Genomic DNA, 26,495 nt, shown 5'->3' with positions numbered 1-26,495 from the left:
CTTTTCTAAGTGATAAACTTTAAAACAAACTGATAGACTGAAATCCTCACTAAGTGAATGGATTTATTCTGTGTTAGAATAAGTTTTAGCCAGTCGAAATATCCAAAAGGCAAATATGCTACAGAATGACTTTAAAAATGCATGGATAGAGGTAACGCAAAATAATAAGCAAAGACTAACTAATGGTTCCTTGAATGGGGAAAAAAAAACATTTACTGAAAACATCAACTAATGAGGAAAAAAACATGACAAGTGATTTTAATGTCACTTATGTTTTTAATAGGCTCTTTATGCATATTCTTTATTCTTTAAATAAATATTTAATTACCACCATGAGCTGGACTCCTTCATTTCATATCCCCCCCATTTTTTCCTTTTTAAATACCACTGCCTGATTATTTTTATTTTCAGCACATATTGTAGCTTTCCTAAGTCAAAGAAATAAGATTTCTCTAGTTTCTGTAAAATCACAGACGTACCATGATGCTAATCCAGTGGCATGAACAGTTTTAGGCATTTAACCTGGTTATTGCCTTGTTGTTAGAAAATGTAATGTCACTTATTTTAAGTACAGGGTGTTTGCCTTCAACTTAGAAGAGCTTTCAAGTTAATAACATCCTTTGTTAAAATATCTTCCTCTAAAAACTAAAACAAAAAATCACTTTGCCTTTTTTTAAAAAAAAGTCTGATTATTCAGAAATAGTGGGAAATTATCCTTTTGAGGAAGAAAACCAGACCCAGCAAATAAGAGTCCCTTTTCTTTAATGCCTGCATTTTTATTAAAGTCTTTGTTCAGGGGCTTTTAAGTAATTTATAAAATTTATTGCAGAGCTCTCCTGTTTAGATAGAAGCACCAGGTCCTGAGGTGGCTTAATTTTGCAAGGGTTCCCTCTGATGTTAACAGATTCTTATGTGGATCACAGAATTAGAACGTTGACTGACATACAGATCTTTGGTTTTTTTCTTAGCAGAAACCCTTATTTACCTGTATTTGTCCTATTATTTTAAAAACTAAATCTAGCCTGAACCTTTTCTATGGTTTGCCCACAAATCAGACGAACAGTATCCTTTGAGCTAGTCTGCATGGAAACCTTAAACGGATGAAAACTTGTTAATGGAGTTTTCACAAAAGAGAAACCGGTGGTAGGTGGGGACATAATTGGCCATTAATAATAACAGGGCTCATCCTTCTGGGTATATCTTTTCGTGTGTAGGAAGTAGAAAGGGAGAGCAGTGCTCTTACCATCTTTTGGAAAAGTGTTTCAGAAGGCTTCACATTTAGTTTTGTTTCTGGACTAAGTGGTTTTCTACTTATTCTTGGTTTTTGAAATGATCCTTCTCTGAATAGTGCTCCCTTTTGGCTCATTTTCTGGTTTTAATAGGTACCTCTGTTAGTATACTTCTTTTTTTTTTTTTTTTAAATTTCTGGTTTTAGGAGTTCTTGTGCTCAGGCATGCTGTGTTAGGTGCTACGTACATTAATAAGAAAAATCACATGGAATTAGCCTCAAGGCTAAGAATTAAAGAGCTGCATAATATTTTCTGTATAAGATTTTACCAAAGTGTTTTGGATTTACATGCCTAGTTTTCTTGGTAGAGTTATGCTCAAAGGTCTCAGGTTGTCTTTCTTCTATACACTACCAAGGTGGCAGCCGTTAGCAGGGAAAACACACATTTTCTTCCTGGTGGGCGTTGAGCGTATGAGAAGTATATAAATGAGAAAAAGAAAGAAGTATGTAAATGAAAACTGGTTTGTTCCAGAAGACAGCGTTTATAAACCAAATACTCCAAGTACAAAATGACCTTGACCTGCAATGAATATTTAAAAAAAAACCATAGCATTTTTCTAATAATGCACTATGCCGTGGTTCTAAGAAATGAGGTGAACTCTGCCAGACTAGAGTGAAGATTCACATGGAAATCTCTGGATCTGCCTAGTAAATTCAGTGGCCATCCCTGTTTTCCTCCTGACAGCTTAAAGGTCTTTGTAGTTCATTACAAATTGGATTAGAGTGACACTTGACCTAGACAATACTGGTTTCGTAAATAAGACATTTATCTCTCAGGGAAGACCTCAGTTCCCTAGTTGTTTTCTATACTGTGTTGTAATCATGTTAGGATTGTGTGTCTTCTTTAAGAAGTAGGGATTTCTAGCACACTTCCTAGGTAAGCCTAGGTAGTAACTACGTGGGGTTTTTTCCCCCCATATAAGTAAAAGCAGATGTGTTCTTAATGTTTTGACCACGTCTATTAATGCTGTTTGGATGTTGGGCTAAACCAGTCCTCACTGAATACAGTACTGTGGACTTTTGGATCTGTGCCTTTACCTAAAGGCTTTCTGTGTCAGGACAGAAATGGAAGAGAATTTTTGCCCAATCCAGTTATGACCAAAAAGCACAAGTCCAAACTGGTTTTCAGAACAGATGGATTTTTTTTCCCTAAGGTTAATCCAAAAGATACAATAAAAACTTCAAGGGTAATTAATAGATCAGATACAAAAGGGTTGGGGGGGGGGATATTAACCTGACCAAACAACTTAGTCTCTGGAGCTTAAAAAAAAAAAGGTAGGGTTTTACATCCTAAAAGTATATAGACTTTTCATGCTAACGCTCCCCTCTGGTTTTCTTCTCTGTACGTTAGCACACAGTATCCCTGATGATAAATAATTCAGATATTGTGACATTTTATTGGATTTAGCCATTCTTCTTTAAGAACATCACAGTATCATTGTGGGTCATTCAGTTCTATTTTATGAAGTAGCAGTATGGTCCTGCTACTAAATCGTACTAAATCGATGGATATTTTGCTTCCTTACAAAACGGCACAGACTGAGACATCTCAGTGTGTGGAATCTTAACAGGTCCTGGTCTGGCCTCCTGGGAACTAAGATTGTTGACTATAAATGTACCAAGCAAATGTACAGCTTCCATTCAATAAGAAAACGGCTAGTAAATGGTGTGGGGGATAAACCACTTAAAATCTAGAACCACCTAGTGCCAACACAGTCTCAGAACTATAGGATGTGAGACATGACAAGGTAGGAGGAAAAATGTCACAAAGAGATCATCTCCCCCAACCTTTTCTATAATTGAAACGTTCTAGAGAAGATTTTGATCTCTTTTGATGGCTTTGGGGGAAAAAAAAGTATGAAAAATTATCTCTCAAAGTTGGATTTAAAATACTTGATGATATAGCTAAGATACAGGAACAGCCAAATGTGTACATTATCCAGAGCATTAGAACAAAAGCATTTTAGGCCATGTATATAACATGACTGTGTGGTGGGGGTTTTTTTCTCCATTAACGGATGGTATCTGTGACTAATCACATTTTCTGCCTTATAGGCCTGCCTCGTCCCCTCAGCTTTCACACGATGATACTCATTCACGCATTGAACATTATGCTAGCAGGTATGAGACTAGTTGAATGCCAGGCAAATATTGATTGAAATAACTAACCAAGGAAAGCTAACCTATAATCATTTGAAACAAACCTTTTCTTTTTTTCCCCCCAATCTTGTCTGATTTCTACTAATCCACTTGCCCTCTAACTTGCATGCCATTCCACTGCATGCTGTTTTGGGCAGTAAGAGCATTAGTCCAGAACAATCTCCCCTCACCCTGGCCTTTAAACATTTCTGATAGCTTTGCTATGTTTTGCATACGGAGCACGTTTAAAGACTTGGCTTAGAAATCATCTCACCTTCTTAGAAAAACTGCTAGACCAGCCATCCACGGGTGAAGAAATGATACTACGTTCTCTAGAGCATATGAAAGCATTGGCTTTCCATTCGCGTGCTTATTTAACATCATATGCTGTAAAGAAGAGAATAATTAATTTTCCTAATCCGCGCAACTTTTGGTTCCACCTTCTTTGTGTTTCAGAGAATTTTTATGCCTAAAAACCGAATTGCTAATTGTAAGCTGTCTTATGCTTGTTAAATAAGTCTGTAAGAGTTTGGTTAACTTCTTTATTTTTTAAGTGGTAAGAAGATTTTATTATTGTCTGAGGGGAAGGAGGTTTTTGAAGGTAAAAATTGGTGGCAGACTATTCAGAGAGCTTACTCTGAGTCCATCCTTTATCAGTAGTCTAACTGCTAAACGGTGTTTGTCCACAGTGGGAAGCATTAACTAGCTCTGTAAGTCTGTCATCAGGGGAAAGCTTTAATTGTCTTAAAAGGGGAGGGGGTAGTGAAGGAACAGAGTGTATTTGTTGTTAGGGAAGCTTTTCTTGTAAAAACAAAGGCCTGTTCTCAGTGAAAGCAAGATCAATCTGTGAAGAAGAAGAAGAAGAAGAAGAAGAAGAAGAAGAAGAAGAAGAAGAACCAAATACAACTTCCCTTCTAATTTAGAGCGTAAATGTAAAGCTACTAAACTAGCTGTCGTCCGCTACTCACTGCCTCAGATGGTTAGGGCAACACACACATTCTCTAATTTGAAGGATTCCTTTCTCTTCTTGCCATGATTTATCCTTTAGTTTTCAGGAATGTTCGATTAGGTCTTGAATAGATTCTAAGAAATCACATAAGTTTTAATGAGCTTTTACGTTTTTTATCAGGCTAGCAGAAATGGAAAACAGCAATGGATCTTATCTAAATGATAGCATCTCTCCTAATGAGAGCATGTAAGTATCCTGTCTCTTTTTACAAAATGTTCCTGACGATGAAATTGCTTTGAGGGCTGTAGAGGTAGGGTAGGGCAGAAGATAGGAATTAGCATTAGACTCACTTGATCTTTCAAGGAGCCATTCGTTGACTTTTTTGTCTTTGACTCTTAACCACCTGACACGGAATGAGCTCATCCAAAATGTGGCATGACTGGTATTCCAGAGTAGCAAAAACAGTGGGCCTTATTTAATACCAAGTTGCATAGGCTCAAATAATGAAATTATACAAAATGGTGAATCTTTGACCAAACCTGCCAGATATTTAAAGGGATTGGATATTAATTTTTTAAAGTGATGGCTAAGTAGTATTTTCTCCACTCAGGAAGCAGACATATAATCTTAGTATGTTTGCACTGGTATTCCCATCTGGTAGGTTAGTTGGGCCTTTTCCTTCACAGATCCAAAGCAGTAAATTTCTGTGATTTAGCATCATTGTTAGCTAAATCAGGTGAGGCAGTCTGGTGAAGGATTTCAGAAGACAGGGTACAAATTTAGGTTGAAGTTGTTCAGTGGGATGATAAGCCAGGCCTGTCAAGTGGAAGGAAAGAGAAAGCAGGATGCTAGAAATGGTAACAGGGAAACAGTGGCTTCCTTACCGAGTTGGGGAAGTGTTCACCATGAGGAATGCAGAGGAACAGTGCCATGAACTCAGGGCCTGAGGTGGAGGGAACTGATGAAGAAGCTTATCCTACTAAACGAATAGATAACTTCAGAGAGAGAGGGAAAAAAATTCTAGTCAAAGCACAGGAGTATCTCTACTTTGCTAAGTTACGGATGTCTCACCACTTTGTCATGGAGAATCTGGGCAAAGGGAAGAATGAGTGGTCAGTTCACTATGTCTCAGTGTGGCAGCCCAGCGTCACACCCAGTGAGGCAAGAACTTCTGTAAGGATTAGGCTGAGGGAAATAGCATCTGAATGGCATGTCATGGAGGACTTGAGAACAAATCATCCCGGCAGATAAAGGTGATCACCTGCAAAGGTGAATGTTGAATCAAGTTGACAGTCATTTGTATATGACTGAGTCACTTAAACCAAAAACAACCTTTTCCCCAAACAGAAGTAATTGTGACACATTCTCTTCCTCAGTTAGGAGGATAAGTATTAGTAGGATTAGTATATAAAATACTTGGACAGGAAAATATGCGGCCAAAGAATCAACCAAATGGAAACAACCTGAATGATTTGCTTCTTTGTGTCACCAGTTTTGGTGATTAGAAGCTCTAGCACATTCAAATTATTTTAAGTTGTATCTGTATAATAATGGCTGCCATTTATTGCCCGCCTGAGAGAACAGTAAGAGAAATTTAATTAAAGCTCTGTTGTAATTAGCCACAGCAAGTTCTTGCAATAAAATTTCAGAATTTGGGAAGAGGGATAATAAGTAGTAAAACATCTTTTTACAATTGTTAAATGAAATTTAGCTTTAGCTCATTCTGAGGACCTAAAATCCATTTTGACTCCATGTTAGATGCTAAAACCATGACATTTTAGGGGCAGATCTGGGGAAGATGTTTGGGGAATTGGTTGACTTCACTTAAATGTTGGTTTTTAACACCCGATAATTACTTTTAGACAACTTCTCACTTCTCGACCAGTTACCTGGCTTGACAGACCAAAATCATTTACGTCAGGAGGATTTTTTCCCATAAATACCTGTACTGTTTTTCAACTCAGAAGACTTAGGAGACTATTAACATACCATCCTGCTCCTATCTAACGAGAAACAAAGAGTTTTAGCCTCTCATTAAGAACAGAATGAAGTTCTTAAAACTTAGATGTACACAGGCTTCTAAGGAGCTAGGGGCAATACATTTAGAAAATAATTTCTCCTGTGTATTAGAGTGTTTCTAGTTTTAAGGAAACATTGCAGCTGCCTCCCCAAATGTAAACCCTTTGCTTCTTTGTTCCTGAAGATTAGTCCTTAAAACTATTCTAAAGAATGAGTTATTCAGTCTTCTTTTAATTAGTCATCCCAGTGGCTTTTTTTTTTTCTTCCAGTTTTTGTTGTTCTCTCTGAACAATCATTGAATGAAACCATCAATTGTCTCCAGTTTCATTATTGTTACCATCTTGCCTCAATGGCTTTTGTAAGTTCAAACTCGCTTAGCAAAGCAACACTTTGTGGTCACTTTGTCCTCCCCTGAAGAAAATATTCATTATTATAAAGGTTGTAAGTCTTTTTTTTACCTGGTCATTATTAATAAGAGCATGGGTTTAGTGAAACAGGTTATCTTGACAGGCTTGGTAGCATAAACATTATAGAGCCATTGTTATGTCTTTTAATATCTGCTAACTATTGGTTTAATGGTCAACATAGAGTCCCAGTATTTCCATAGTTCTGCTACTCATTTACCCATGTAAATAGGCCAATCAAATTCATTTGAAAATCTGAGCAAGAAATACTTTGAATTGTCACCAATAAGATCATAGATCACAACCTCAAAATATCAAAATGTCTTCAGAACCAGGAAAAAGGGTCTAATTAATGGTTAAGAGCAAATGTTTCTATTTTAAAATACACACCCGAGTCCCTGACCCCCAGAGCAAAATAAGGGGGGAAAAAACCAAAACCTTTGATTTTATTTTCCAGAGATGATGAACATTTGTTAATCCAGCATTACTGCCAAAGTTTGAACCAGGACTCCCCCCTGAGCCAGCCTCGTAGTCCTGCCCAGATCTTGATTTCCTTAGAGAGTGAGGAAAGAGGGGAGCTAGAGAGAATCCTAGCAGATCTTGAGGAAGAAAACAGGTGAGTTTTCTTTCTAGCTTTGTCATTGGTATGCAGAGTGCATACACGTGCACACATAGAAAAGCGCCAGGAATCTTCACTTAGAGTCATTCTGTGTCTAATTGTTTTCCACAATAATCTGTTTAGCTCCATTTACAGATTCTCTCTCTCTCCTTTTTTGTTACCTGAAAGAAGAAAATGAAGTCCTAATTTAGGGGTGAGAGGAATTAATGCTAATGGTGGTGATTGATTTGTTGCATGTGTTTCAGAGGCTTTGCTTTTATATTTGAGAATAGAATTTAAGAACAAAGCAAGTCCTTTAATTTCATGATTATATGATTTGTACATATATTTGGCCGTATTATCTGCCTCAAAGCATTTAAGAAAGTAGGTTCATTGGCTTGGTCTGATCTGGGAACGAATTCATGCATCTTATTTTCCATCCTCAAACATGGACATCATTTATGCTCGCCATCATAGCACATTAGTGAGACAACTCCTGTTGTCAGTCATCATCTCCGAAAGATGTTCGCGGAAAAATAGAAACCGTAGAAGTGAAAAGCCTGGAGAAGATGCACAATGACGGCAGAGAGGACACAGATGTAAAAATCGGGGCTACTGTATGGTGTCAGGATCATAGAAATCATTGGACATCGGCTTTTGTGTCACATGTATTATTATATCACAGGCCTCTTGGTTAAGAAAGGCTTTTCCATATGACCACTTGTGACTCACCGTACCTTCTTTAGACAAATGCTACCAGGCAAGTCTCTAAAGAAGCAGTTGCTCAAATTTGTGGGAGTTGAGAACCTTTGTCTCTTCGTTTAGCCCAAGGCACCAAGACCTGTGAATCTAGAGAGTGCAGTGTGCCTGAGAACTGGTGCCCTGGGGCAACATGTCACATCAGAATGAAAAAGCAAACTGCCATTCATCCATTGCTTTGTGCCACCACTGCTCTCTGTCCCGCTCTTAAAACCCCTGACCTGTGGCCATGTTCCTTATACAGATGGCTTCTCTTTATTCTCTTTCTCACCCCTCCAGTAAATCCTCCATACTGACTTGAATTGTATATATTTCCAGAACCAAGACCCTTCGTGGCATTCTAACTTCATTGCATTTCTGCATCTAGAAAAAAGAGAAAATCAAGCTTTTCAGCTGAGCACTTAAAACCTTCCAGAATTTTCTCTTGACTTCCTCTTACAACATTATCTTCCTTTGTACCTGTGTTTCAGCCACGCTGCTGCAGCAGCTGTTTCTGAATACATCCTGCTCTCATCTACTTTCTGAAGCTCAGGCTTGCTTCTCAGCCATTCCTTCCATAACTGTGACCTTCCTCAGAATAATTCTTCTCCATAGAGCACTGTTAGATCCCGACATTTGGAAGTAAATCGATCTTTTGCCTGTGTTCCCTGGGTCATGTGAACCTTTCTCAGAGAACTCTCTAATGGTTTCTCTTTTTATTTGTTATTCCCATTTCCTCAGTCTAACAAAAACAGTGAATGCTTTTGGGGCAAATGGTCCCCTGGAGTACCTAGTACCGTGTGAATACTTAGGGGGCAATCAGGAAATGTTCGGTAAAAACCTAACTTTAAGAATACAGCAACGGGCGCCTGGGTGGCTCAGTGGGTTAAGCCGCTGCCTTCAGCTCGGGTCATGATCTCAGAGTCCTGGGATCGAGTCCCGCATCGGGCTCTCTGCTCAGCAGGGAGCCTGCTTTCCCCTCTCTCTGCCTGCCTCTCCATCTACTTGTGATTTCTCTCTGTCAAATAAATACATAAAAAATAAATAAATAAGAATACAGCAAGGATGCCCCACGAATACCATCTAGGAGGTAATACTGAACATTTTTTTTGGTTTTAATGGTAACATTATTTTTGGCCTTATTTGAAATAAGACTGGCCTTGAAGGTGATGGTAGATAAAACATCCCCCCTCCTTTATTGAGGATCCTCCTTAGTATCCCTCTATGTTAACTCTGTAGTTGTTTTAGGGGTCAGAGGCAAAAAAAAAAAAAAAAGAAAGAAAAATTGGGATTGGCGTTACAAGCCAAATTTGATGTTACCCAAGAACAAAATATTTTTGTACAATAGGATTGTTGCCATTATGCAACATATCTTTCCATGTCATTGGGTAAGAGTTGGGTCTTGTGTGTTGTTGGCACACTTTGCTTCCATACAGTGACAACCAGACCAAAGGATGTTGGTAAAGAGTACTGGTAACTGTCATTTATCTATCATTTCATTATTTCCAGAGCACTTTAATGTATTCGGGTCATTTAATTTCCCTTAAAGCTGTGTCAAGAAGGACAGAGAAATGCTGGTTCACTGAGGTTCAAATGGCTTGACCCAGATTTCACAACCAGCCAATGGCAGAACCAACTTCCGGTCCAGATTTTCTGACTCAAAATAACCAACCCTTGTACCAGAGAATAAAAGAGAGTCATTCTTTGTAAACAGAATTTACACAGAATTGTGACATATTCCTTGGAATGTACCTTGACTCGAGACATTATTCTTTTTTTAAGGTTTTTTTTTTTTTAATTTAAGTAATCTCTACACCCACTGTGGGGCTCAAACACATGCCCCTGAGGTCAAGAGTCGCATGCTCCCCTGACTAAGCCAGCCAGGAGCCCTGAGGCATTATTATTAAGGACTGTACATGAATACACCACTTCATGTGCTTGTGGTACAGTGATAACCACTTTCTCCTTAAAGATATCCAAGACCATTCCCCCAAAATGGGATGGTTTATTCTGTCAAAGAAAGAAGATCGACACCAGGGCTTCTTAACAGCTCTGAAACGAAGGATCTGGTGTTGATGCAAGTCTTTCTGTAAGTCCTTCTGACCCTCCAGTAAAGGTCAGGCAGAGCTGCTTGCTTCCTCCCTCCACTTTGCCACGTTTTCACGTTTTCACCAAATTCCAAAGAAATGTCTCTCCAGAGCTCCCCTCCTGAAAGTACACTGTCTGGTTTCCTTTGCTCTGTCCTCTCTCGTCACACAGTTCGGCTCAAAGAGCATCAGAGCCGTAGCTTTGCCTTCGTGATCCCTGAATTGAGTGTTGCTTAAGGGGCTTTTCTGTTCACCCTTTCCTGTCCTTCCTTTGAGAGAACCCAGGGGCTCAGCAGATGCCCTCCCCTCTCTCAGGACCTGCCAAGCTGAATGTATTTCCTAAGTCAAACTGGGCTATATAATCAGGCTAATACAAGCATACTTCTAGAGAAAATGGGAATGGATATTTAAAGATTTCTTACTTATTTACTTGAGAGAGCAAGAGAGGGCACGAGTGTGTGCATGGCACAAGCCAGGGCAGGGGCAGAGGGTGAAAGAGAGGGATAAGTAGACTCCCCGCTGATCCCCACATGGGGCTTGATCCCATGACCCTGAGATCATGAACTGAGTCAAAACCAAGAGTCAGATGTTTAACCTACTGAGCCACCCAGGTGCCCCAGGAATCAATATTTGAAATTGACATTGTCCTTTATGCTTTCCATATCTCTCTGTATTTTGTGTTCCTTTATTCTGTAGTTCGGACTTAACCTCAAATTACAGATAGGCAAGGAAAGAGGCTTGGAGATCCCCACTCCTGAGGAGATGAGATATGTTCTTGAATTCTATCATTCTTCTTCACCACACCTCCCCACAGTCCTGTTGGAGAAGAGAGAATGGCCAATGTAGAAGTGTCTCAGGGGTGTGTTACTCAGTCTTGAGGATTCATTTCTCCGAGTTGTTGGTCATAGCGTTCAATAAATATTTGTTGAGTAAATGGAAGGAATGAGTGAAATGAAGGTGAATCTATTTTAATTGTAGGACTCACGCATGCACTTGTGATGAACATTATTTTTAAAGCCTAATTTTATAAAGCAGTGCCTTTTCAAAGCTGTTCTGCTTGTTTTTCAAAGTACGTCCCTCTGCCAGACTTCTTGATTAGCACCAAGCATTGCTTTATCATAAATTTAGGTTAAACATCCATCCTTCAAATCCTAGACCATGTATATCTCACCCATTGGCATTCTCTTCACTGACTGTTAGCACTACAGATAACAAAGTGAAAGCTCTGAGCAAAAGCTACATCTGACCCTGAATTGTCTGCATAGGGTCTCATAAACTTGGGTGACTAGTGACTTTGACAGTCTTTAATGTTTCACTTTAGCATGTCTTACCCTCACTCTGCAGATCCTTCAGATTCACCGTCACTGGATGGAGACCAGTTGGATATTGAGAATTGGATCTGTTGTGTGTCCTCAGCATTGCAAGCTCAGAGTTGGCTTTTTTCTTGCATAGATTCAAAACCATGTGCTCTCCTGACTGAAATCAGTCGCGTCAGATTCCAGCATATTTTTCTCTGCACTGTCTAAATGAAGTAAGACTTGCCCAGGAATTTTAGGTGTGACCCTAGCAATGAAAAGGAAGGTAGCTTTTGTGAGAGACCAACTGTCATCCTGCTGCCTGCATAGCAAGTTCATTAGATTGTTCTAGAGTCTAAAAGGAGGGTACATACTAACTTGATTCACTGGGAAGTCTGATGTGAATTAAAGTTGTCAGCAGATTTGTTACATGACAGCGGGGAACTGTGGGCATTCCTAGTACCTATTCGGGACCTTTCATAGCCCTTGTTGTTGGGCGACTGGACATCGTGTAGTCTGAATTGGAGTTTTCCTTGCCTCTTTTCATTTCTTCAGTGATTACGCCAGATTGTAAATGTTCTAGTCACAGAAATTCTAGATGGGTTACTTACGCCACAGGGTTGAACTCGATGGAAATCATGATACTGTTGCTTGACATTGTAAATGACAGCATGACCTTGGGCCCAGGGCTGGCAATTCTTTGCGTAGTCTCTGTGGTCTTTACTTCATATTCCTTCTGTAGGCCTTTGTGCGAGTCTCTAGTGATGGTGAGGAGATAACCAAGATGAAGGGAAGCTGAAAGAGGTCAGGAGTGCGCCTTCCAAGCAGAGGGAGGAGCAGAAAGTGCCAGGGGTGGGGGACAGGAATGGCAGGGGGAACGGTGGGGGAAAGCACAAAGAGCTGTGTTATTTTTGTGAAGAAACCGGAAGTAGGAGCAGATGAGGCTGGGCAAGTGGGCAAGGCGTGGTGGGGAAGGGCCTGGTGCCACCTCACTTGGGACAGGGAGCCACTTGGGCAGAAGCCCAGGACAATACTGTTAGATTTACACTTAACATCCATTGTTCCAGCAGCTGTGCGGAGGGGTGACCTTGAAAAGAACTGTACTGGAAGAAGGAATTCAAATTGGGAGGTATCATGGAAACTCACAAGAGATCATTGGGGCCTAAAGTCAGGCAACAGGAAAGGGGGAGACAGGCTGGATGTGAGTAGCATTCTGGGCAGAGGTAGAGTTGCTTGATGTGGTGGTTCCACAGATCTGGGAAGGGAAGGACTGAGTCCCAGTTCTGGAGGGCATGTGGCGAGATGATGGTTGGTTGCCTCGTGGACTGACAGTTCAGGAAGGGGAGAAGCAGGTCTCTTCTTCATCTCTATTTGTAAAACAAATACCAGTTTATGATATTTACACTGTCTATAGACCTCTTTCTGCAAGGGCCAAGTAGCTAGAAGCCGGTGAATGGGGTGTTGGAGAGGTTAAGTTCAGGGCCTGGGGACACACCCGCAGGTGAAGAATGTCTGACAGTCAGAAGTGGAACTGTGAAGCTTCCAGAAATACTAGACCTAGGAGTCACCAGCTTCCAAGTAGTAGTAGTAGTTGAAACTGTGCGAAACTGTACTCCCAAGTAGTAGTTGAAACTGTGCGAGTCAATTTACCTACCCCGGCAGTGTGTGGCAGAAGGAGGAAACTGGGCTCGGTGGAACTCTGGAAGATTTGAACATTACGATGTCGATTTAATTACCTTTCTAGAAATAGGCCATCACACACATTAAATGAAATCCAAATGGTTCAGAAGGCACATAGAGTAAAAAGAGCCCTCCTCCAACCTTCTCCTCTGGCTATAGCGTTCCCAGCTCCAAAGGTTACCAGCCATGCTGGGTTCCTAGGTATCCTTATTATTACTTATTATTATAAGTAATCTCTACACATGCAAATCTTTGCAAATATATTTGTGTTTGTTGGGATTATTTCATACAGTATCATGTGGGGTTCACCCTGGTCTTCTCTTTTTACTTAAAGATCCCTAATAACTTCTGCCTGCTGGAGGAATATGCCAGAAAAAGAAGGGAGGAGAACTTGGGGGTGATGGGAGCATTGGCCCTGAGGGGGCAGGAGGGAGAGTGGTTACGGGCACAGGAGGACGCATGGCTCTGAAGGGGAGAAGGGCCACCTCTGAAGACTGTGGTAGATGAAGAACTGAGGGTTTGGAATGGGCGTAGGGAGCATGATGGAATGAGGGTCAAATGTCCTGTCGATCTCACTGGTAATCAGTGGGCACGGATTCTCCTAGCCAGTCTGTCCATTTCTTTGAAGTTGGATTGGGGGAGAAAGAGCAGTAGTCCGTGAGGAATTTCCTGAAACTAGGCCTTCATGTCACTTGGCAACATATGCCGCCAAAGGAAAGGGCTGCAGAGCTTAGATAAAGGGGGCTAGTTTTCCCTCAGAAATCAGACACCCAAGATCTGTTTCGGCAAGGGAAGCCACCACATGAAGAGATGCTTTGTGAAGAGAAGCTGAAGGGCAGACACATTGAGTTTAATAAGGTGGACAGGAGTCAGCCAGTTTGGCTCTGCTCAGGCCCGGGAGGTGGAGTCACCATGATTCAGAGGCTCAGTTTCAAACTAACCAGTCCCGTAAGGGAATTTCCTTCAGCTTATCTGGAGTTAATCAGATGAAAGCCTGAGGGGACCAGTTCACCGTATCCACTTCATAGAAGGGGATGGATAACCCAGAAGGACAATTTATTTCTCCCTTGATCCTAATTCTCTTTATAACTGTCTTGTTACACTCAGTGTATTAATGTTGCCTTAAACCTTTTTGGGGAACAGCATGGCATTTACGTACAGATACTTCATCTGTTGAAATGGGGGGTGTATGTTTTTTAATGACTGGAGTTGTCGCTCCATTCCAGGTCCTCCATCTCACAAAACAGAAATCTTGGAAATCAGAATAAAAATCACAGTATTATCTGGTGAGCTTAGATTCTTAGCACAGGAAATTGGATAGTCTTGCAGGACTAGCAGAGAAACCAAAGAACCTTTCTGGTGATAATATTCCTCCCCTTGAGCAGCCTGGTTAAAGATGAATCTCTTACAATCCAGTGTCCCTTCATGAAGACCCTTATCGTCCTGTAGGCCTGCATTACCAAACCGTCTTGCTGTAGGAGAACTGACTTTCTTTAGTTACTTTCCAGGCCTAAGGATATAATTCCAGTTCAATTCAGTAGATAGTGAATGCGTACTGTGTTTTTTCCAAGGGCCGGTGCTGCAAAGGTGACTAAGCCTTGGTTCTTATCTTCACGGAGCTCAAAATTGAAGAGAAGGCATTAAAAATACAAGCAACTAACCATAAACAGTTCATGATAACCCATTGTTAAACTGCTCTGGGGGTGCAGAGGTAAAGGATTAGTTCTGTCCAGAGGGATTGGAGACGGCTTCACCTATGGAGTTGAAGCTAAGGACCGGTTAGGACTTCCCCAGGCTGAGCGAGGGGAGAGGATGAGCCTCCCAGACTGGTGGGGCGGAGAGTAATGTGTGGCCAGAGCATGAAAGAGGAGAAAGAAAGAGTAGTGGGATGGTAGGTGGAGACCACTGTGCAAAGGGCTTTATATGTCCTGCTAAGTAGTTTGGGTTTAATCCTGTAAGCTGTTGTATGGTGGAGTTTTTTGGAGAAGGGGAAGAGGCAGCTAAAGGCATGGAGATGGGTAGAAAGATCATGGAAACAATTCACGAAAGATGGCCAGGTTCTAAGCTAAGGCTGTTGTAGGTGAATGAAGAAGGAATGGGAAAATGTGAAAGTCACTGAATGAATGGGGCCAGGGAGGGATGGAGGCAGGAGAACTTGGATGATAGGAAAATTTTTGATCAGGGAATGTGGAAATGATCATTCAAAACCAGACCACACAACATAGAACACACAGGAAAACCTACTGATTGGTAAAGGTCAATCCACAGGGAACACGAACTGGATGCAGGGGCATCAGGTTCTCCTTATTCAAAGAGATTCAAGGAGCAATTTGCTGTACTGATTCTGTGTATTCACTTTCTAAAAAAGGACTTGAAAAAAAGCATAATGATGAGACTCCCGCTGTCTAAATAAGAAATCAGTGAACATAGTAGGGATTAGCACAGTTGCTGTAACTGAGATTCAGATATGGTCCCAGCTTCCCTGCAGCCACTGGGATAAGAGGAAACATGATTTGTTGATCTCTGAAAGTGGATGAAAGGAGCATGCACCTTCCAAAGGAAACACCATTTTCCTGGCTCTAAATAGTAACAGAAATAGAAAATAGCTGTCATTTAAGTACCATGTCCTTGCTATAGACAAGAACTGTTGTAAGTACATAGGAGATCTTATCTAATCCTTACAATGATCCTGTGATGGAGAAGTTGTCTCCCAAATAAAGACTCCATGGCACCAAGGATGAAGGACATGTCATATAGCTAGCAAGAAATGGGGGCTGGATTCAAACTTGGGCAGTCCAGGACGCTTAAACAGTGTTAACACTTGACGTGATCATTGGCTAGTGTCCTTTTCATAACAGAGATGGAAGATATTTTATGTGATTGCTTCCAGTGCCTTTGATTAATGGCTGAAAGCTTAACATTAAAGGCCATAGAAATGATATTTCTCCATGGAAGAAGGTCATTGTTGCCTAAAATGTGTTCTGCAGAATACCTCTAAGATACTCTTAAAAAAAAAAAAAGAAAGTGATTCCAAGGACAGACCAGCTCTGGAAACACTTGTTTTGGAAGGTCATAACGAATTCACCTTTGCATTGAGAAATATAGAAGTAAAGTAACAGGTTTAGCTTTGTTTAACCCAATGACTTACTTGACCTTAGCCCAACTGTACTGTTCTGTGGTACAGACTTTGCTTGTAGTAGGAAATTCAAGTCTGTACTAAATTTTGAAAACCACGCATGGAGACAGCACAGTTGGCTCTCTCCTGTGGTTGGTGGGAAGCCTAGCTCTTGCCTTTTGGGGGACATCAGAGGAAGTAGCTATAACAGGTGTCTCTGCAGATGAAGCCTGGATTTTTCTCACAGTAGTTATTTTTGATTTGCTCTAGCAGTGAAGCCCTATAAATGCAGACACCAAAATGATTTAGTCTGGAAGATCCAAAGATAGGTATTAAGTCATCTCTCATGGCCATAGAAAAACCTTTCTACTCTATTTATAGAGCATCCCAGTGAGTAACCCTGGCTTTCTAATCAAAGTACAAAGAAGAACTTCCACCAATAACTTGACAAAATTAGTTTGATATATGGAATTCTTAACTGATTGAATTTTGAAAGATGTCCACCCAAGATAGCCACTTTGACTTCTGTCACCATTACTGTTTAATCTTTTTTTTTTTTTAAAGCAGTTTATGCAGAAGCCAGCTGTTACTTGAGGCCTCCCCTGGAATGTAAGATACATATATATCTCACAATTTTATACACACACACATACATATGTATGTATGTATATATATATATATATATATATATATATAATCAATTCATGGGTAGATAGTGCTTCCTCTTTATATCTTACAACAGTAATGCAAGTACAGTATTCATCTCAACAACAGATTAAGGTATAAATTTAAAAGATGTGTAGCTACTCTGAGGTCCTGTGGATTGCTACTTGAGGAAGCAGATTAGTTCTCTGGCACTGAAGTGCTAAGGGATAATGGTCAGTAGATCAACATTGTGTGGCTTAGCAAGTTCTAGTTCATGGACCCCATGGCTAATGGAGAACATGCAGGAGACATTTGAAAAGATGGGCCAGAAGTTTATATGAGAAGTCTGGATGGAGGAATAATGGGCTTGGGGGTATGGAAGAGGATGGGCTTAGATGAAGTAGAGGCCTGGGGAGAGGGTAGGGACCTCCTAGGAAGAAAATACATATGGAAGAGATGAAGAGGAAATACACACTTGTGGTGTAGTTACTATGATTGGGTATGCCCTGTTAGAAATGGTTTCCTGGTGTGTATTAAGTGGATGGCTTCCGCACGTCACTCAATTCATCCTTCTTTTTCCTTTTTTTTTTTTTTTTAAACTACCTTAAAAATTAAAGTTGACTTTTTTTTTTTTTTTTTTTTTTTATCTCCCAATCCTGGATTACTTATGGTACCCATCTGACAGCTAACTATAAGTCATAGATAAGTCCCTGTGATCCTTTTCCTCTAATTCTCTAGTGAATCAAAGGGTTTATTTCAGAGATAGAAATAACCTGTATTTTTGCTTTAGCAAAGTGCGTAATTCCAAGTCCTTAGACGTTAGGGTAAAGGTCATTACCATGGTAGCAGTATTCCTACATACTTAGCAGGGGAGTTCTAGAAGGGTGAAGGGTGGTGTCTCAAATCTGTGTAGTGGTGGGTGTACAAATACATTTTTTTGGGTTGATTTTTAGCGGGCTGCCTTGTTTTTCTCATTTCTTACGTTACTGTTCTTGCCCCAGCTCCCTTAGTGCACCTGTTGAGGTGGTTTTATCATTTTCCACTAGGACGAAACATCTGTTTTCTGGGCTTATTTTTAGGCTCTTAAAGATTTTATTTATTTGATAGATAATTGATCACAAGTAGGCAGAGAGCAGGCAGAGAGAGAGACAGGAGGAAGCAGGCTCCCTGCTGAGCAGAGATCCCGATGCGGGACTCGATCCCAGGACCCTGAGATCATGACCTGAGCCGAAGGCAGCGGCTTAACCCACTGAGCCACCCAGGTGCACTATTTTTAGGCTCTTACTAAAATTCATCATCTAGAAGTATTGAGAAGTATCTGCATAGATAATTCTGCGTACATGTATAGACCCCTTTTCTTTTGAACATACGAGTTAAACTTGAATCCTCCACCGTAGGGGAGAGCATGAAAAAAGTAGTCTTCACTCGGGAAATAATCCTGTGTGCTGTGAGAGGGAGGATTTTGAATCTAGAACTTAATTGTGTGTAGGAGCCTTGTTGAGACATAATTCATGTACCATACAGTTCACCCATCTAAGCTACAATTCACTGGTTATTAGTATATTTGCAGAGTTGTGCAGCCATCATCATGGTCCATTTTAGAACAATTTCCCCACTCCAAAAAGAAAGCCCTTGCCCGTTTTTGGTCACTGTTCATTTCTCCCAAGAAAGCCTGGTTCAGGGGCGCCTGGGTGGCTCAGTGGGTTGGGCCGCTGCCTTCGGCTCAGGTCATGATCTCAGAGTCCTGGGATCGAGTCCCGCATCGGGCTCTCTGCTCAGCAGGGAGCCTGCTTCCCTCTCTCTCTCTCTCTCTCTGTCTGCCTCTCCATCTACTTGTGATTTCTCTGTCAAATAAATAAATAAAATCTTTAAAAAAAAAAAAAAAAAAAAAAAAGAAAGCCTGGTTCAAGCCCTAGACGGCCGCTGATCTATATTCTGGGGATATGCCTATTCTGGACATATGAGTGGAATCCTGTGATATGTGGTCTTGTGTCAGTGGTTTCTTTCCTGTAGCTTAATATCTAAAGAGACCTCTATGTTGTAGCATGTATTTGTGCTTGTTTATTGATGATATCCATCACATGGAGAGGCCATGGTTTTCTCATCAGTCAGCATGTGGTGGACTCGTGGGTTGTTGCATTGAGTGCCTGTTATGGACAGCGCTTCCCTGAACGTTCGTGTACAAGTACTGGGACTTAGTTAAAGAAATGCTTCTGTCGTTTCTGTCATTGTAACAGAGGAGGCCAGAGGATCAGAGATGGCCAAAGTGTACAGCAGTGTGTGACAGCAGGTGAAAAATAGGCCATCAAGATGAATTTACTGGGAGAATTTAAGGCCGAGTCTAACTACTCATGAGGGACTCAAACTGGGACACACAAGGCTTAAAATTATGATCCTCCGAGTGACTGTTACGGCTTTTTGCTGACCACAGACAATGAAAGTTTGATACTTTACTCTATTTGTCTGAAAATTGAAACATACTTCTCCCACTGGTACCATTCCTGGGGACTTGATTCCTCACTTCTGAAAACCTCTCCAGTCCTAGTGTGTTTTTTGAATGGTCAAGAATAGCTGTTGTCGTTTTGTTTGCCTTATTTTCAGGTCTACAATGAGGACTTTTTTTTTTTTAATGAATTCTTCATTTCTTTTTTTTAATATTTTTTTCCAAGATTTTATTTATTTATTTGTCAGAGAGAGAGAGAGCACAAGTAGGCAGGGTGGCAGGCAGAGGTTGATTGAGAGAGAAGCAGGCTCCCTGCTGAGCAAGGAGCCCAATGTGGGACTCCCAGGATCCTGGGATCGTGACCTGAGCTGAAGGCAGTGGCTTAACCGACTGAGCCACCCAGGGGTCCCGAGTGCTTCATTTCTTTTGTTGAACTTTTGATTAGTGTATTTATTTTACAGATAGTCGTGTGTTGGCCCCTGTTCAGGAAATTTGTGAAAAATACCTGTCATTGGAGATACAGAAACTAAAATCCCTTAATATTGTCAGGTTCTGTTAGAACTCAAGGTTGCCACTGATGTGTCAAGGGCATATCCCCAAAATAGAGTACATCTAGATACATGAGTCCTGTAGGCCTAGTCTGAGTATTTTGTGACCACCATAATCAATGGCCATAATTTGGTAGTTTTAAGGTAATCTCATCCTAGATCTTAAAGGCTCGGTGATTTTATTTTGCCTAGGTGCTCAGCTGTGATATAGTTGAACAGAGCACAGATGATTGATGGAAAATACACAGAAATTCCCAGATTCTGTTCCCACAGTAATGACGGGGTGTGGCAGTGGGGCTAGAGCGGATGTATATATACAGAGGATAAATACTGAAGAATCTTTTTCAAAGCACTTTATGTGTCTATTTTCTGCCAAGCTCGGTTACTTCACTGCTTTCATTTCAGATAATCTAAGTGCTTTTTCTTTCTTTCTTTCTTTTTTTTTTTTTTTTTTTTTTTTGGTAGGAAGCTTTTATCCCACCAGAGTTCTAAATCTGAAACGTGCAGAATGTAAAGAGAAAGAAGTAATAATAATGAACACTTAGAATGTGCTGGCCATGGTTCTAGGAAAGTTGCACATGTGGAATATAGACCCTATCCTGGCTTATTAATCCTCCTGATGAAATGAGTGCTTAAGTCAGTGGCTTAGCATCAGCACATGACAAGCCTTGTCATGTGACTCAAGGTTTTCCTGATACCAAAACCATGCTCTCAAATCATGTTCCAGTTTCCTCCTTAGTCATGGGTGGTAAAGAGCACCAAAAAGGCAAGGTGGCCCCCTCGTCTCCCAGAAAAGTCTTACTTTTCTTTACATGCTTCAGCGTTTCTTTTAAAATGCAGGTATTACTGGAAGAAATGGTACATTCTAAAATCGCAGTGTTTAATAGACTTGTGTCAGACCTTTATGCTGAGCAAATTTCAGTAGGCAAGGCACTGGAATTAAGAGCTCTGAATACATGAAAGGGTGACAGTGTTAAGAGAGAAGGATTAGAAATAAAAGGAGGGGGAGGTTCCTGCCTTTTTTTTTTTTACTGTTTTGCTTAAGGCAGATCTAAGATATACATACTTTTACGCCCCCCCCCACCCCCGTGAACTTCTCCTTAATTAACACTGGTCCTGCCAAGGAGCACACATGTCTTTCTCTGTCTAGTTGAAGAGTATTTCTGAGTTGGTGCTTGATAAAATTTTACAGTATAGCTTTAAATAATTGTATTATAATTGAAAAAGCTCTGTGCCATTTCCCGTTTTTAAAATACATCATGCTTGCAAAATTTGTCTCCCCCCCCCACCTTTTTTTAGAAACTGCTAATTTGCTAGATTTATAGTAGCTGTAATAGTTCTATATGATACACTAAATTTGCTTCAATCCAGAGTGGTGGCTGTGATTTAGCTCCTTTTTATAAAGTATGAGGGTAAAACTGGATTTCTCCAGGCCCCATCTTTCTAGATGCAGACCTTTGTAGTTGTTCCCACTTGAAGAAGTAGATCCTGTGTGTGCTGATGCTTTGGTATACAGGTCAGGGTCTAACACTGGTAAGACCTTGATGACTGGCAAGTGGCCATCAGTTCTTTATCTCAGAAATACCATGATATGATTGTGTAATTACACTTGGTATGGAAAGTTCCATTTAAGGAGTAGATGACCGACATTGAAAACACTTGACCTCTGTGAGTTCACAGAAAGTACACAAAAACTTTTGGCACATTCTTTACCATAACTAGCTTGTAGGTAGTTAACGATTGCTGAAGGGGCCAGGTGCACAGGTGGATATGAGGCCAATTTGATTCTCAGATCCATTAGTCGCTAAGGAAAGTTATTTATTTTTAAAATACATACATATATTCTCTATACCTAGCATGAGGTATAACTGACAGACCGTGAGATAAAGAGTCGCAGGCCAACCAGGTGCCCATGCTTAGGAAATCTTTTTTTTTTTTTTCTTTTTAGTGTAATCTTTTATTCTAGGGTAACATTCAGTACTCGTAGAGTAGTATCCATGAAGTTCTAAAATAAAGAAAATGTGAGCTAACACTTGGCTTATTTTCATATGTGAGTAACTGACAGGTTAAGTCCTTTCACGTTCTATTTCTCATGCGCTCTTTTTAAAAACCTTTTTAATTTTTTGTCTAATATCACACAGTTAACAATGTTTAATTGAGGTATAATTGCCATACAGTGTTATCTTAGTCTCAAGTGTACAACATAGCGATTCAGCAATTTTGTCCAGCTTGTGGTTGCTCCCCATGATGAGTGTCGTTCCCATTATTGACACTATTTCCCTTCCCTATACTGTACCTTTCATCTGCATGACTTTATGAGTGAAAGTTTATACCTCTTGTTCCCCTTCACCTAATTCACCTGGTCTCCCTGTTTCTTCTCCCCTCCGGCAGCCACCAGTTCTCTGTATTTATGAGTCTGTTCAGTTTGTTTTCCTTTTGGTTTTTAGGTTCCATCTGTAAGTAAAATGATACACTAATGAGCCTTTCTCTGACTTACTTCACTTAGCCTAATACTCTCTAGGTTCATCCATGTTGTCACAAATGGCAGAAATTTGTTTTTTAATCTTCTTCCATTTTTATTTCAATGGACATTTAAATTGTTTTAGCTATTGTGAATAATGCTGCGATGAACATGGGAGTGCATTTATCTTTTTGAATTAGTCTTCAGATGAATATCTAGAAGTGGAATTTCCGAGTCATATGGTAATGCTATCTTTAATTTTTTGAGGAAGCTCTATAATGTTTTCCACAGTGGCCACACCAATTTACATTCCCACCAACAGTCTACCAGGTTTCCTTTTTCTCCATCTCATCACCAACACTTGTTTTTTGGTTTTCTAGTACTGGCCATTCTGATAAGTGTGAAGTGCTAGCTCACTGGGGTTATGATTTGCATCTTTCCACTGATTAGTGACATTAAACATTTTTTTTTCATGTGTCCATTAGCCATCTGTATGTGTTCTTTTGAAAAAAAATACATTCAGGTTTTTTGCCCATGTTTTAATTGTTTTATTTGGGTTTTTTTTTTTTTTTTTTGGTGTTGAGTTGTAGAAGTTGTTTATATATTCTGTATATTAACCCCTTATCTGATACATCATTTGCAAATGCCTTTTTTCATTTAGTAGTTTGCCTGTTTATTTTGTTGATTTCCTTTGCTGTGTAGAAGCTTTCACTTTGTTGTTCCAGTAGTTTATTTTCACTTTTGGTTCCCTTTCCTGAGAAGACATAGCAATATCCAAAAAAATGTTAAGTTCAGTGTCCAGGATAATCCAAGAATCTGGGATCCTGATACCTCCAGCTTTGTTCTTCCTTTTCAAGATTGCTTTGGCTAGTCCGGGGTCTTAATGTGGTTCCCATACAGATTGGGTTAGGGGTTCTAGTTCTCTGAAAAATACTTTTGGTATTTTGATAGAGATTGTACTGGATCTTGTAGATTGCTTTGTGTAGTATGGACATTTTAATAATATTTTTCTAACCCGTGAACGCTGAATATCTTTACATTTGTTTGTGTCATCTGTCCTTCATCAAAGTCTTGGAGTTTTCAGAGTGCAAGCCTTTCACCTCCTTGGTTAAATGCTATTCCTAGGTATTCTTTTTGATGCAGTTGTAAAATGGGATTATTTTCTTACTTTGTCTTTCTGCTGCTTCATTATTAGTGTACTGAAACACAACAGATTTCTACTTATTTTGGGTCCTGGAACTTCACTAAATTCATTTATTCTAATAGTCTGTATAGTATCATGTCATCTGCAAATAGTGACGATTTTAACTTCTTCCTTACCAGTTTGGATGCCTTATGTTTCTTGTCAGATTGCTGTGGCTAGGACTTCCCGTACTATGTTGAATAAAAGTGGTGAGAGTGGACATCCTTGTCACTAATCTTAGAGGAAAAGCTCTGAAGGTTTTCACATTGGGCATGATGTTAGCTGTGCATTTGTCATATATCACCTTTATTATGTTGAGCTGTGTTCTAAGCCACTTTGTTCAGAGTTTTTATCATGAATGGATGTTAAAGTTTCTCAAATGCTTTTGCTTCCTGTATTGAAATGATTGTATGGCTTCTGTCCTTGATTTTCTTAAAGTGGCATGTCATGTTGATTGATCATTGTAATGTATTACTGAATTTGGTTTTCTGATATTTTGTGAAGGATTTTTTTCATCTGTGTTCATCAGGGATATTGGCCTGTAATTTTCCTTCTTGGGAACTGTTCAGGTACAATAGGTAATAACTCTTCCTTAAAAGCTGGGTATAAAACACCTGTGAAGCCATCTGGTCCTAGCCTTTTGTTTGTTGGGAGTTTTTTAAATTACTGATTCAGTTTCATTACTGCTGAACAGTGTGTTCCAACTTTGTTTCTTCGTAACTCACTTTTGGGAAATTATGTTTCTAGCAATTTACCCAGGTTGTCCAATTTATTGGCATGTAATTCTTTGTATTTCCCCCTTCCCTTTCTTATGTAAGTACTCTTCTCTTGACAAGTCTGGCTAAAGATTTATCAGTTTTGTCGATCCTTCCAAAGAACCAGCTCGTAGTTTCAGTTTCTATTTCATTTATGTCCTCTCTGATCTTTATTATTTCCTTCCTTCTGTGAACTTCAGGCTTTGTTGGTTTTCCCTTTTCTAGTTCCTCTAGTCATAGGTTAGTATAGGTTGGCCTAGGTTAGATTATTTGAGACTGCTTTTTTCTTGATATAGGCTTGTATCCCTGTGAACTTCCTTTGCTGCATTCCAAATATTTTGAACCCTTGTGTTCCCATTTTCATTTGTCTGTGTGTTTTTTTGTTGACCCATTCATGGTTTACTCTCCACATGTTTGTCTTTTTCTAGTATTTTTTCTTGCACTGGATTTCTAGTTCATACCCTCTTGGTCAGAAAAGAGGCTTGATGTAATTTCAGTCTTCTTAAACTTACTGAGACTTGTTTTGTGGTCTAATATGTGATCTGTCTTGGAGAATGTTCCATGTGCAGTTGAAAAAGAAAAGTGTATTCTGCTGTTTTGGGAGGAAATTTTTGTAGGTAAATTGGTGTCTGGATGACCATGTTTGTACATTTGATGCCAAAAACATTCTTCAGATACAGTTATTTAGGTGTAGAATGAAGGGATTTTTTTTAAAGCTCTGTAGAGAGTAAGAAATTAATAATGGGAGAGTTCTTCTTAGGATGACTGGCTGCTGGAAGAAAGTGTGGTGGCAAAAGCCATGTGCAGTGAATTTGAATTAGTGTTCTTTAGAGGGCTACCAGAGAAATGTACTTTACAAGATAATCAAGAACGTAAATAGATTCTCTGTGGAGTCGTTGTCTGATCGCTGACATATATTCCACTATATTGAAATGACAGCATAAATACACTCTTAACAATTAGAGAATTAATAGGGGTGATACGTACATGTATAACTATAAGAAAAGCAAAATTATAGGTAACAATATAAGTTGAGAGCCAACTGTTGAAGTGAGTAACTGTGTATTTGTAGTTAACATTTAAAAAACAACTCACCTTGGAACAGGGTAAGTATGCCACGGGTCTTTTATGGAAATGATCTCTGCTCCATGCTTTATAAATACTGTGTCCAAAAAAAATCTAGTATCATGACACATTTTAAAAACACCTATGCCAATGCCTTTGAGATCTAAGAGAACAACTTTAATTCCGAATCCCTAACAAAAATATGCCCTAAACAACTCTGTGACCGTGACCACATTTATTAGGAAAAGTTACCTCGACACTTCACTATATCTTTCAAATAAACACCTTTAAAAGAGAATATGAACTCCAAGAACTTGGTATTTTCCTTGTTTTCTGGCCAGTTTTGAACCTTTGGCAGGACAACCTGTCCTGCCTCAGAACTTCAGGAGGGAAACTTAGTCCCACAAAATCAAGTTTGTTGTTGAGCTTAATAGAAGATTTGTGTGTGTCCCCTATTAGTTTAAGAGAAAGGCACTTGTTTGGCTCATTTATTTCTTTTAAAGATTTGCTTTTTCAAGTAATCTCTACACCCACCACGGGGCTCAAACTCACAACCCCGGAATCAAGAGTTGCGTGCTCTACTGGCAGAGCCAGCCGGGTGCCCCACTTGTTTGGCTCATTTTGTTTGCGTGCATACTGAGAGAACACGGACAGTGCCTCCATCCAGTCAGCATGTCCTGGTAGGCTTCTGATTAAGATAACCTGAGCCCTGGTTCTAAGGCATCTTAGATAATGTCTGTGGTAGATAACATGTGGAACAAAAGAAAACCAGGGCATGGTGAGCAGCATGTAGGGAGAAGTTAGTGGACTTTCATTATTAAAATTGTCTTTAAATGCCTGGACTAAGGCCCCCACCTTTTAAAATGAGGCTCCACAAAAAACATATCCGGAGAGACATACACCCAGACAGACTTGGACTTGAAATGGAGAATGAACAATGTGGGCCACTGCGGGGAGACAACAGCCTCTCTCCACAGCCGAGGAAGCAGCATGACGCTCTCGCGGGGAGAGCCTGGGGAGGAGGCGAGGCGTGCAGTTGCGGAGGAGAGCAGGACCCGAACCCTGCTGCCTGGTGGTGCAGTA

General features: G+C 40.0%; 1 protein-coding gene across 11 annotated transcripts in view; it reads left to right on the top strand.

Moving 5' to 3' along the window:
* Positions 1-26,495, top strand: part of DMD (dystrophin) — a 2,248,143-nt gene that overhangs the window by 2,183,089 nt on the left and 38,559 nt on the right. For 9 of the 11 annotated variants that reach the window (XM_059157899.1, XM_059157900.1, XM_059157897.1 and 6 more), the window contains 3 exons: positions 3,344-3,409; positions 4,557-4,622; positions 7,257-7,415. The exons of the other annotated variants lie outside the window; for them this stretch is intronic. In XM_059157899.1, the coding sequence (XP_059013882.1) occupies positions 3,344-3,409; positions 4,557-4,622; positions 7,257-7,415 (291 nt within the window). The remainder of the gene's footprint in view (positions 1-3,343; positions 3,410-4,556; positions 4,623-7,256; positions 7,416-26,495) is intronic. 11 annotated transcript variants of the gene reach the window in all.

This window comes from Mustela lutreola, chromosome X (genome assembly GCF_030435805.1).
Source record: "Mustela lutreola isolate mMusLut2 chromosome X, mMusLut2.pri, whole genome shotgun sequence".
Lineage (NCBI taxonomy): Eukaryota > Metazoa > Chordata > Mammalia > Carnivora > Mustelidae > Mustela > Mustela lutreola.
This window is presented reverse-complemented; position numbering and strand designations above follow the sequence as displayed.